Source organism: Phyllobates terribilis, unplaced genomic scaffold (genome assembly GCF_046119375.1).
Source record: "Phyllobates terribilis strain yellow unplaced genomic scaffold, ASM4611937v1 Scaffold_11__3_contigs__length_659146591, whole genome shotgun sequence".
In the NCBI taxonomy this organism is placed as follows: Eukaryota; Metazoa; Chordata; class Amphibia; order Anura; family Dendrobatidae; genus Phyllobates; species Phyllobates terribilis.
The window spans coordinates 334,261,218-334,273,755 of record NW_027362771.1 but is presented as its reverse complement, the minus strand read 5'-3'; the positions used below and the strand labels follow the sequence as shown (position 1 = coordinate 334,273,755).

General features: G+C 40.9%; 1 protein-coding gene across 4 annotated transcripts in view; it reads right to left on the bottom strand.

The window, feature by feature from the left end:
* Positions 1–12,538, bottom strand: part of VPS13C (vacuolar protein sorting 13 homolog C) — a 328,945-nt gene that overhangs the window by 232,306 nt on the left and 84,101 nt on the right. For all 4 annotated transcript variants that reach the window (XM_073652734.1, XM_073652732.1, XM_073652731.1 and 1 more), the window contains 3 exons: positions 10,560–10,617; positions 6,056–6,183; positions 5,791–5,897 (listed from right to left, as the gene is read on the bottom strand). In XM_073652734.1, coding sequence (XP_073508835.1) covers positions 5,791–5,897; positions 6,056–6,183; positions 10,560–10,617 — 293 coding nt within the window. The remainder of the gene's footprint in view (positions 1–5,790; positions 5,898–6,055; positions 6,184–10,559; positions 10,618–12,538) is intronic.

The window sequence follows — 12,538 nt, the reverse complement described above, 5'->3', positions numbered from 1 at the left end:
GCAGAGAAGGGGAGTAGTGCAGAGAGGGGTCTCTTTACAAATTCTCGCAATTAGGTCTAAGAATCTCTGGAGACATGTTATTTTATTTTTCCTATGCATGACACCCATTGCTTATGATTGGTCAATGCCATAAAGGGAATAAAAGACCAATGCCCCCGAAGACAAATTTTTGCTAACACCCCATTGGTCTTAGTGGAAAATAGGCTGAGGCTATTAATACACACACAAATATATATTATATATTATAAATATAAGAGTGTCAGGGAGTTTTTTTTTACTTTAAAACTGAGAAACTGAAATCCAAAAACACAAATAATATTTGACTACTGAATCGCTTTCACCTTTCAGAAATCCAAAATTGACCTTAGATGTGCACTTTCCCAACATGACAATGATCCATAACAAACATCTATGGCAGCATCTTCTCTTTCAATATAGAGCAGTACATCTGAATTTGTGTAGCACCACGTAAGGACACTGCCCGCACCAAGTTTCACTTTAGGCACCATAAATGTTTCTTCATATTCCTCACCTTTGTGACGCCACACAGATTTGAAGCCATCAGTTCCAAAACATTTAACTTGGTCTCATCACTCCTGAGTACCAATTTATTTAGTTTGTAAGACCTATTTATAGGGACTAAACAGATCAAATTCTGTAGTAGAGAGGAGTCCTCCTATGCTAAAGAGTACTTATCACAAGATTTCACACCTGATATTATACACACAGTGCTCAGCAAAAATGAATACACCCACTTTGAACAGTAGGATTTTAATCAAAATCTCAAAGGACACAAAAACAATTTCCAAAATTTTGGCAAGACTACTATTTAGATTTGAGAGTCCTCAGTGGTTGATACCTTTTAATGGCTAACTGAAAAGATGGTAACAAATTGCAAGCTTTCAAGACTACTCAGGTCTCTTCATCAGGCATAGTATAACATGAAATCTGAAGAGTCACATATTTATACACAATAGGACATAGAAATAATGCAATAGATGAGACAAGTGACGTGAAGCAGAACTTTGAAAATAGGAGAGGGATAAACAGTTATGGCCGTAAATATTGGAGAAGTTCAGAGATAAGGAATGTGAAAGTTATATTGTTCTGTGATTGAAGTCTGGTCGAGTTTTGTGATGACACTACAGGTCTGAAGTGCAAATTCCTTAGTTGATGTAGAATGACATAAATCCATGCGACACATTCATTCCATCATTGGAGTGTGTCAAAGGATGTAATAAGTTTATATTCCCAGAATCTTCTGTCTTTGAAATTACGTTTTAATACCAATAATTTCATGTCCTTGATGCTGTGATCAGTGAAACAAAAATGTTTTGCCACTGGTAGATCAATTATTTTTTCTTTTATTGTGTGGCGATGATGATTCATCCTTGTTCTAAGTTTTTGCCCTGTCTCCATAATATACAGACCCCCAGTTGGACATTTGGTACATATAATTAAGTACACTACATTAGATGTGATGCAGCTGAAAGTACCTGGCATGTGATGGGATGGGATGGGATGGGATGTCCTGATGTGAATTGGGGATCTTTATCTTGTCCGTGGTCATTATAAATGGACAGGTTTTACATTTTTTTCTGGTTGCAGGGAAAGGTTCCAGTAGCTGTTGAAGAGGACAGGGAGATTCTGACAATGATGCTTCTTAGGTTTGGGGGCTGCATAAATACAGAAGTGGGGGGGTCTGAAAATATGGATTGTAATCGGGCATCTATTTGCTGTAAAGGTTGTAGTTTCCATGCAGCTCCCCTTAGCGCCTCCAGATTTGGATTGTAGGTGACTACTTGAGGCACCCAGCTGCTTTCTTGTTTAGTTTTGTAATGTAGGAGGTGATTCCTTGATATCCTGGTGGCGCTTGTAACCTGGTTCACAATTGTTCTTGGATGGTAGCCCCGATTTAAAAAGGTCTTTCTGAGGGCCCCAAGTTGTTTGTCTCTATCCATAGGGTTGGAACATTGCTGATTGTATCTCATGGCTTGGCTGTAGACAATAGAGTTTTTTATGTGTTTAGGATGGAAACTGTCCCATTTAAGGTATGGTTGGTTGACTGGCTTCCGGTACGGGAATGTCTCTATTTCATTGTTCTGTATCTTAAGGATGATGTCCAAAAAGTTAAAGCTTAAGGATGGTGTCCAAAATGTTAATTTCAGTAGAGGAGTAGTTGAGTGTTAAGTTGATGGTGGGATGAAATTGATTAGTGATCATGGAACATCTTCATCTGATCCTCAGACTCTGTCCAGATGATTAAAATATCATCAATTTAACGATAGTAGGCCAGAGGCCTGATGGGACATGAGGACAAAAAGTCACTTTCAAGCTTGGCCATGAAAAGATTTGCGTACTGTGGAGCCATTTTACTTCCCATCACTGTACCAGTCTCCTATAGATATATGTTGTTATCAAATTCAAATAATTGTGGGGGAGGATGAATTTATTAAGTTTCACCACAGAATCAGCATCAATTCCTAATTTTCAATGTAGATTTTGCAGCCATCTAATCCGTCCTGGTGCGGGATATTAGAGTACAAAGTTCCACATCTATGGCGACCAGGATGGATCCTTCTGGTAGAGGACCTATTGCTGCTAGTTTAATCAATAGGTCTGTTGTGTCCAGAATGTAACTGGGTGTATCATTTACCAGGGGTTTAAGAATACCCTCTACCAATCCAGAAATTTGCTCAGTAAGAGTGCCCACACATTAAAAAACTGGTCTTCCTGGATTACCAGATTTGTGGATTTTGGGAAGCAACTGTGGGTTCAAAATGTTCACCAAACTCCTAGATAAATTTCTTGAGGGGTGTAGTTTCCAAAAAGTTTCTGCTGCTTTGGCACATTGGAGGCTCTTCAAATGCAGTCAATTCCGTCAAATTTACGCTCATAAAGTCAAAATAGTGCTCCTTCCCTTCCGAGCCCTGCCGTCCGCTCAAACTGTAGATTCAAACTACATATTGAGTATCGTTGTACTCGGGAGAAATTAAAAACACAAATTGTGCAGTCCATTTTCTCCTGTTACTCTTTTGAAAATCAAAAATTTGGGGCTAAAGCAATATTTTTGTGGAAAACAGTTATTTTTCATTTTTACAGACTGATGTTTTAAAATTCTGAGAAGCAACTGTGGGTTCAGGATGGTCATCACACACCTAGATAAATTTCTTGGAGGGGTGTAATTTCCAAACTGGGATCACTTTTGAGGGTTTTCTGCTGTTTTGGCATCAGAGTGACTCTTCAACTGCGACATGGCATCTGCAGACTATTTTGGCCAAATCTACACGCGAAAAGTCAAATATATCTCCTTCCCTTCCGAGTCCTTCTGTATGCCCAAACAGTAGTTTTCCACTACATATGGTGAATCAGTGTATTCAGGAGAAATTGCACAACAAATTAGATGGTCCATTTTTGTCTGTTACCCTTGTGAAAATTAAAAATTTGGAACTAACGCATCATTTTAGTGAAAAACCCGCAATATAAAATTAGTTTCTTCTAATTTGCTATTATTCCTGAGAAGCACCAGAAGGGTTAATAACGTTCCTGAATGCGGTTTTGAATACCATGAGGGGTGCAATATTTACAATGAGGTTTTGTATGGGGGTCCTCTGACACATAGGACCCTCAAAAGTCCCTTCAAAAGTGAAGTGGTCCCTAAAAAAAAAAATAGGATTTGTAAATTTTGTTGGAAAAATGAAAAAAATAAAGCTAAATTTTTAACGCTTCTAACAAAAAAAAAATTAGGTTTAAAAAATGATGCTGACAAAGTAGACATGTAACAATGTTATTTATTGATTTTTTTTGCGGTATGACTTTGTTTTGAGGGCATATAAATTCAAACTTGAAAAATTGTTCATTTTTCTAAAAAATTTTCAATATTTTCATTAAAAAAGGCAAATCATATTGATTGAAATTTACCACTAACAAAGTATAATGTGTCACAAAAAAAAGAAAAAACAATCTCAGACTCACTGGGATATGTTGAAGCATTCCAGAGTTATTGTCACAAAGTGACACAGGTCAGAATTTAAAAATTTGGCCTGATCAGGAAGCTGAAAACAGGCTGTGGCATAGAGGGGGTTAAAATCTCACCTGCTTGCTGCCATCACTAGGGGGCTCTAAACCGTTTCTAATCAAGTGAGTAGAAGCAATATACAAGTATGCACAGATCTTATTTACAAGGGTAGAAAAGTTGGTGTCTGATAAAAAAAAAAGGAACATTATTCACACTTTATTGTTAAACTATACACTACAGACTAATGTTTGTAAAATGCAAATGGATGAATAGTTGCGGTAATAAAAGAATAAAGTCATACTAAGGAAAATCAAAATTATCCACAGTCATGGCCGATCAGTCTTGACTGGGAAGAAATTAAAACAGGGACAGATGATGAGTAAATGACGCACCCCACCTGGGGCCGTGGGGTACTCGGTAGCCGGGCCGGTCGGTTCTTTTAGGATAGACACAGCGGCATGACCCGGTCCGTGGCCCAGGGCGGTCAATAACAAATGAAAAGAGGGGTTATAAAGTTTTGGGGATAAAGTTTCGTGACGCCACCTGTGGTATGCAGTTCTAGGTGGCCGCCGCTGTTCAGATCCACTGGGGCAGTTGGTGACGCAGCAGAGATAGTTCAGCTCTCAACGGGTAGAGCTAGGCCTCAGGGCAGTTAAATAGGAGATTTTGGGATGCTGGTGTTGTGCAAGGCAGGTGACGCAGCAAATAAGTCAAGGACACAGTGGGGTGCAGTCTTCAAGTGTTTACTCACAGTTCTTATGATGTCCCAGGTTACAACTGCCAGCAGGTTATAACATGCAACAGAGTCCCGAGTCCTCCGGGGAAGTGATCCAGCCAACTCTCAGATAACTTGGGTGCACTTGATCGGGACCCCCTTCTTATGTACCTTCCCGGGTCGTCTCTCTGCGCGCTGGCTCTCGCCCTGCTGCCCTGCACCTCACACACAGTGTCCCGAGCCAGTGGCCTCGGGCCTTGTCGGGCGACGTCCTCTCTGTCTCCTTGGTCCTATATGGCCACATTTTCAGCAAATGTGTGTGGTTTTGGTTACGGCACTTAGAGATACCGCAGCCTCCGGTTTGCTAGATGAGTCCTGCAGTCCTCCACTAGTCTGGGGCCGGTCCCCTACTGCGACCTGATCCCTTCGCGGTTGGCGTGAACTTGGGCGCACGGGTGGACTCCGCACTTCCCGTGCCCCTATAATCCTTTCTCTGTCTCTGGAGCCCTTCTCTCTGACTCACTCGCTCCTCTCGTTCTTTCTCTTACTGGGCCCCTCTGACTGGACCCTCACTCTTCAACAGTCCTCACTTACTGCGCTCTTACTCCTAGGACCCCTTTTCTCTTCACTCCCTGTGACAGATGCCTGTCACCAACTGCTCTGACTGACTAACTGACATTCTAGATCTTTCTACCCATCTTTTTATACTACCTGTCATGTGACCCATGTCACCAACTGTCACTCTACGTGGTCCCCTTTACCTTCAGTCCTTCCTTCAGTGCTCCACTAAACTACTTCCTCCACCCACCTCCTCTACCTAGTTCCCCCCTCAGACAGGGACAGGGACTGTGCTCTCCCTCAGGAGCAATCTCGCCCTTCCCTACTGGAGTGATGTGGTGTTGGATGTGGATGTGTTGGTCCCGGGTAGTGCTCCCTCCGTACAAAAGAGTGGGGTACCACAACTCTGGCTGAGATGCAGTACCTCTGTGGTGACTGGACCCGCAGGGGCGCCACATAAACCTGAATAAAAGGAAGATTTCTCAAAGTAGGCACATACCATTTACTGGGGTCTTCTTTCAACGTTGCTACTGGTCGAAACTTTCGGTAGGGAGCATTCCTAACCATGTAATCCACAGACTCCAACAAGTCAATCATGCTCAGGTACTGTAAGTAAAATTAGGAAAAGAAACAATATTGACAGTTGAATATATACAATCAATCACATTGTGACTGCAAAAAGTGCCTATCATTTAAAAATTACATTGTTGCCTTTAAATTCTCTCTGTGGAAGGTATAGATAATATCAAGTGAATTTTACTTGCCTGTGGCTTGGTTAGTTCTATTGCGATGTGCTGAATCTCCATGTTCCAATCTAACTTTGGAGTTCGCAGTTCAACTTCTGCATATGGATTGATGTAAAGCCTTGCTGAAGCCGATACTGGCTTAAAGACTAGAATGAAAAGAAAAATGAAATGGCAACACAATATTCAAACAGTAGCAAGATATTAGGCGTACAGTAATGAAATAAAACAAAAAAGTCTTCGACAATTCAGATAAGGTAACAGGATTGATAAAATTCAGGATAGTGAGAGTCCAACTTATTATCTGAAATGAAATGGGGCACTAAAGACCCTTTTTAAAAGGCCAAAATCGTTCCAGATCATTGACCTGTGTGAACAGGCTGGTAATCACCTGACAAAACAGCAAAAATAGCATTTTGTTGAGGAGATTTTAATTATTTAGGACACATAACCAGTTCACGATCGGGCCATTTCATCCGCTTCCCGACCAGGTAAATTTTTTGGTTTCATCATACACGCGGTTTTAAAAGGTCTTTTTTTCTCATATGACTATCCAAATAATTTTTGCCCCATTTTTCGCGATATGTGGGGCTTCATTTTTATATTCCTTTTTTTGTTGACATCAGGGGAACATAAAGAAAAGTAGAAAATACGTGTTTATTTTCACTTTTTATTATTTTTTAGGGAAGGAGATCACCGTTTTAAAAAGGTTTTTAGCAGTTCCAGTGGGTCCAGAGGAAGAAGCATAGTCAACACCACTGCTTACTAATTTATATATACAAGCACTGGTTCAGTGCTGTGTATACAGAGATCTAGAAGTTAGACATGATAATAAACCAAGTTTATCTTCCCTCTGGGAAGTATGACTGTGATGTACAACTGGCTTAACACCCAGACAGTTTTAAGATCTTGGGTACGCTGCTTACACTGCACTGACGTTTCAGAACATCAGTGTAGAGTAAAGTGTGGACACAGCGAAAACAGACTTTACCCTTAAAGAGATAGGAGAACAATTGGTGCTTAAAGTTCTATGGAAACTGTAACTGTTTCATGAATTTGTACAGAAGAATGCCTGTATCTGTCTGTAACAACTTCTCATTCCTCCCTTGTGCATAAAATTTTAGAAGCACCAATTGTTATCTATCTCAGAATTGGGAAAATCTGTCCTTACTAAATACTGATTTTACCATATACTGTGTGTGAAAGATCATTCCAGAAGAATAAAGAAGCAGATTTCTCTGATAAGATATCTTACAAAGTTGCTTATTTTCCTCTGTACTGATGATTTATTAAATAAAAATTATAATAATGGTTACGCTTTAAAAATCACTGTTCTTGGCAGCACATCATTTTGTATTAACAAATAATGTGCATGTAAGCATACTTGGTTTGTCCACTACTGATCAGTTTGCATGAATGCAATTTGTGATCCTTTAATGGCTGCAGGCGGCCCATGTAAATGAGTCTTAAAACTAAGTTGAATGAATGAGTGAGCTGGTATTTGGTGAGCAGATATCATTAAAAGGGTTGTCCCACATACAAAGTACATTTTAATTAATAGATCTTGTAATAATAATATAAGTTCTACAATTGAATGTGTTTAAATAAAATGTTCCTGTGCTGAGATAATCTTATAAATGTGCCCTCGCTGTGTACTGTGTAATGGCTGTGTCTGACCGTGCAGTGCTGCACCAGTTCATGGCCGGCACGTAACACAACTCCCGGCCGGGAGGGAAGCATAAGTCACCTATAATTGAGTATACAGACACGATACAGCAAGGGCTTGCAGCTGCTGATTTCAGAGGCAACACCTTGAATAGCAATATCACTAGGTTTTTGCCACCTAAATTTGTGAGCAGCATAATATAAAAACATACTCTGATTTTAGGAATATGTCACTTACTGGGTTGTTTGCTGTAGTATTGATAAAATAACTTGCATCAGCAGATTATCACTAGAGAACTAGTAAACCTGCTATCATGTAGTCCTACAAACTTATGAGCTCTGTATAACCCGGCCCCCACCACTGATTGGAAGCTTTCTGCCTATGAACAATGTACACAGAAAGCTGTTAATCAGTGGTGTGGGTGGGGGTATACTTAGCTCATGAGTATGGCGGACTACATGTTAGATTTGCAGCAAGTAAAACTGAAGCAACCGGTAAAGTAAGTTATACATTGCTGGAATTAGGGTCTCTGTCATACATCATGCCGCTCTTAGATAGGGTAGCAAAAAACTGGTGACAGCTTCCCTGCAAGCACTCAGTGTTAAAAATCAGAATAATAAGAAGAAATGAAGCTTCATGCAAAAAATATAACATTACAATTTATTTTTTTTACAGTCAATTAGCTTTAGCAAACAAAAAACAGAAAAGGTTGTACACATCATAAATGAGGAATCACAACATACAATGACACTAGGAGAGCATTACTAAACAAAAGGCATCAAGATGTGTGTCAAATATACTAATCAAACGTAAGTGACCCTGACAGCTGATAGATACTGGCCGATCAGTGGGCAGCGTGCATCAGGCACTCGCTGTATAAACTCAGCTAGGTATGTTTGACTCTGAAACGCTGCGGCATGTCAGAGAAAAATATACCTTAAAAGCTATCGGCGACCGAACCACGCTATAGACTAGCCAGACAGGGTTCCTGGCAGCTTCTCTCCCGGAGCACTCCCAGGATTGACAGGTCTCCGCCTATATGTGCACATAAGCAGTGACCTAGCAATCCAGGGTAGCGGGCAGGTAAAAGACGCCAGGGACTTGGCTGTCCGGCTAGTCTATAGCAAGGTCTCAGTCCCCAGCAGCTATTTACATATATTCTACTCTGAAACGCCGCAGGATTTCAGAATCAAACATACCTGGCTGACACATACAGCATCCGGCGCCTGAAGCACACGGCAGCCGGCGCCTGAAGCACACGGCAGCCGGCGCCTGAAGCACACGGCAGCCGGCGCCTGACCCACACGGCAGCCGGCGCCTGACCCACACGGCAGCCGGCGCCTGACCCACACGGCAGCCGGCGCCTGACCCACACGGCAGCCGGCGCCTGACCCACACGGCAGCCGGCGCCTGAAACACACGGCAGCCGGCGCCTGAAACACACGGCAGCCGGCGAGTTGGGAAACCTGTATCAGGTTCTTTTTAAATGTAGATCTCTAGCACTGTAGGGGTGTAGGTCATTAAATAATATAACGAGGACTGAAAAAAAAAGAAAAAAATCTGCCTAATCAGTAACATGCAGTGAGTTGCTACCCACCTACCTGTTGTGCCCGACGCCGTTCTCTGCCGGCACAGGGCGGTCATAGACTTCCGCTGACGTCACGTCAACAAAGCAGCAGTTTCTTTTCCTGCTGACAGGGCAGGACTACTGGTGTCATGCTGATTGACAGCCTGCTCTCTGCTGCCTAATTGGGGGAAGCCGTCTGTCAATCAGCATGACACCAGTAGTCCCGCCCTTTCAACAGGAAGAGGAACTGCTGCTCTGTTGACAGGGAGCAGCTGAATCTCAGACAGGAGCGGTCAGTGACCAGCAGGTAGTGGCCTCTGTTAGCAACTACATGCCTGTTAGAGCTTAGGCACATTTTTCAAAGTCCCAGATATCCCCTTTAAATTCCAAACTTTATTGCTGTTAAACAAAGACCAACAAAAGTGGTGAATGCCCATTAAAACAGTCTAGGCTTATGAGTCTTTGATAGAAATAGGCCCTTTTTTCATTTTTTACGTTATGAATAAGCATTTATCTGAAAAGAGCAGGATTTTTTTTTTAATTGAATGCACACCCACTTTTGATTTTAAATGAAATGACATTGTTGGTTTGGATTTTGCTGTCTCTCTTCAGTGCAGGAGTCCTACATTCAAGTTTGCTCCTTCCATAGATCACTGCCTATGCCCGGGCTTGACATGTTGTTCCTCCATGCACGGACCTTTAGGGTATGTGCGCACGATCAGTATTTGCTTGCAGAAATTTCTGCAGCATTCCTGCACCTCTTGGCAGCAAAAATGCTGCAGAAATTCCGCAGCGTTTTTGCCTGCAGATTTGCCATGTATTTCTTCCAATGCATTGTATAGGAAAAACGCAGGCCAAAACGCAAAAAGAACGGACATGCTGCTTTTTTTAACGCACATGATATTCTGTAAGGAAAAATCTTGATCATGTGCACAGATCTTGCATAATTTCATAGAAAATGCTGAAATAAGGTTTGCAGTGCGCTTTTGAGGCCGATTCCACGTGGATTTACCACATCAAAAATGCATAAAAAACTAACCGTGTGCACATAGCCTTATTGTCTCTCCAAAAATAGGTCTACTGAAAATCCCCAGTGTGGTGGTGGGTTCCTTCTTCTCTTTAGTCAAATATCAAGGTGATACATTTGGCACAGTTTCTGAATGCATGATCTAGTTTTATCCCATCTAACTAACTTTCAGATCATATTAATAACTCTGCCTTAATAAGTCTAAACACATTTAACAACAAGTATAGAACACATTTTGTTTTAAAGACTAAAAAAAGACACTTACTATACTGGTAGTCTAAAGGTTTTTTACGATAAGACATAACCCCAGATTTCAGATCAGCCTACAAATAAAAAAAAAAAAATAAAATAAAATTTAGCATGTTATCAAATGATTATTAAAAATAAAATAAAACCTAAACAAAAAAGAAATTGAAAAAGTATACTATGTAAATGATAACTAAATAGCAAATGCAAGAAACACCGTCCCTGTTTAGCGGGGAAACGTTTCCTTTTAAATTCAGTAGGATAATATTTAAATCTCAGTGACAAAAAGCTTCCTTAATATGCAAACCCGAGTCAAACATCCTGTGTAACATGGTATCACAATTATCAAATACACTATTGAAACAGGAGGAGACTGGCTATAGCCAAAGGAGAAACATGGCATCAATGTGGGCTGATTTACATATGAAAAAACAAGTATTTATGTTGGTAATTTCACAATTACTGAGAAATGCAATTACATTTTAATATAACTTCAGCACCCCCTGTTCACACAGTCTGACAGCATCTGTGTCAAATGGAGATTAAAGCTTCAAACTCGATAAACAAGTTTTCCGTGGTTTGACGTAAGCGCCAACAGTGCAAATAAATAGTGGCACCAACAGTGAACAGAGACCGGCTGTTTCAGGACAGAACAGGAAGAAGATACATATTGCCGTTTATTAGGGATACAATACAGGTGACAACATTAAACACTTATTCCAGGTAGTGGTTTCTTAGAAATTAATGATAACAAGAACGGTGGGAAGAACAAAGCCTGCTAACCAGTATAAGGCCACGTGCACACGTTGAGTACTTGGGGAGTTTTTACCTCAGTATGTGTAAGCCAAAACCAGGAGAGGAACAGTCAGAAGTATAACAGAAACATGTCATCACCTCTGCATTTATCACCCACTCCTGGTTTGGGCTTACAAATACTGATGTGAAATACTGACCAAATACTGAATGTATGAACGTGGCCTGATACTGAAGCCCCACATGTAAAGTGGAGATAACATACTCCGCTACCCAAACAGGATTTATAAACTGTGCTTAGGTAAAGCCCTGCAGTAATGAGGATGTTTCCTCCTGAAAACAAAGTAATTAGTAAAGTAAACAGAAACAACTCAGATATTATACAATTTAAAAAGTTAATTCCAAAGCCTTTGTCATGCCTTAAAAGATGTTGTCTGGGAAGAAGTATTTGATGACCCATTAACAGGATATGGGATTAATAGCAGATCAATGGTGGTCCGACATCCAGCATCCCCACCAATTAGCTGTTTTTTTGCTCCATTGAGAGTGTAGCGGCCGCTGCCTGGTACTCAGCACAGCTCCCATGCTTTTGCACAGACATTGTGCTGTAGTAGACTGCAAAGGCTGGCGGTACCTGCCGCACTTTATATGGAACTCTGTGCAAAATGTCTACATGCAGCCACAGGCAGTAATAAAAAGAAACAACTGATCAGTAGGGGCGCTGTGTGTCAGGCCCCATCAATCTGCTATGGACGACCCATCATGTAGATCGATATTTGATGACCTGACAACCCATGTAAGGTGCCAAACCAATCAAATGCAATTAAAAACCAACCATCCAAAGTATATGCAAGTCAATGGAGTACAACAGGTGTCAGAGGAAAGAAGAATCTGGCATGCTGGATTTTGTCCACTCATATGGAAAATTAATGTCTGTCTCAATGTCACATCAATTATCCAACATTTGCATGTTAGGACACCAAGAGTAGTGGTCCCCATATGGTTTAATTTTGGAGACTCTGACATGACCTTTCTTCTACGGATACTTGCTGTATCACTACTGGGTTAAGCATACAGTGTTCCTCACTTCCATGTGTGTATTTGTTTTTTACATAATACACTAAAGACCTTGAACTTAAATATTGGCATAAACTTCCACTGATGGCACAATCTGTATAACACACTAATGCACATAGCTCCATCATATGGACATACTGCAGTAAAATATTGTCTCAAGTCTGAGTT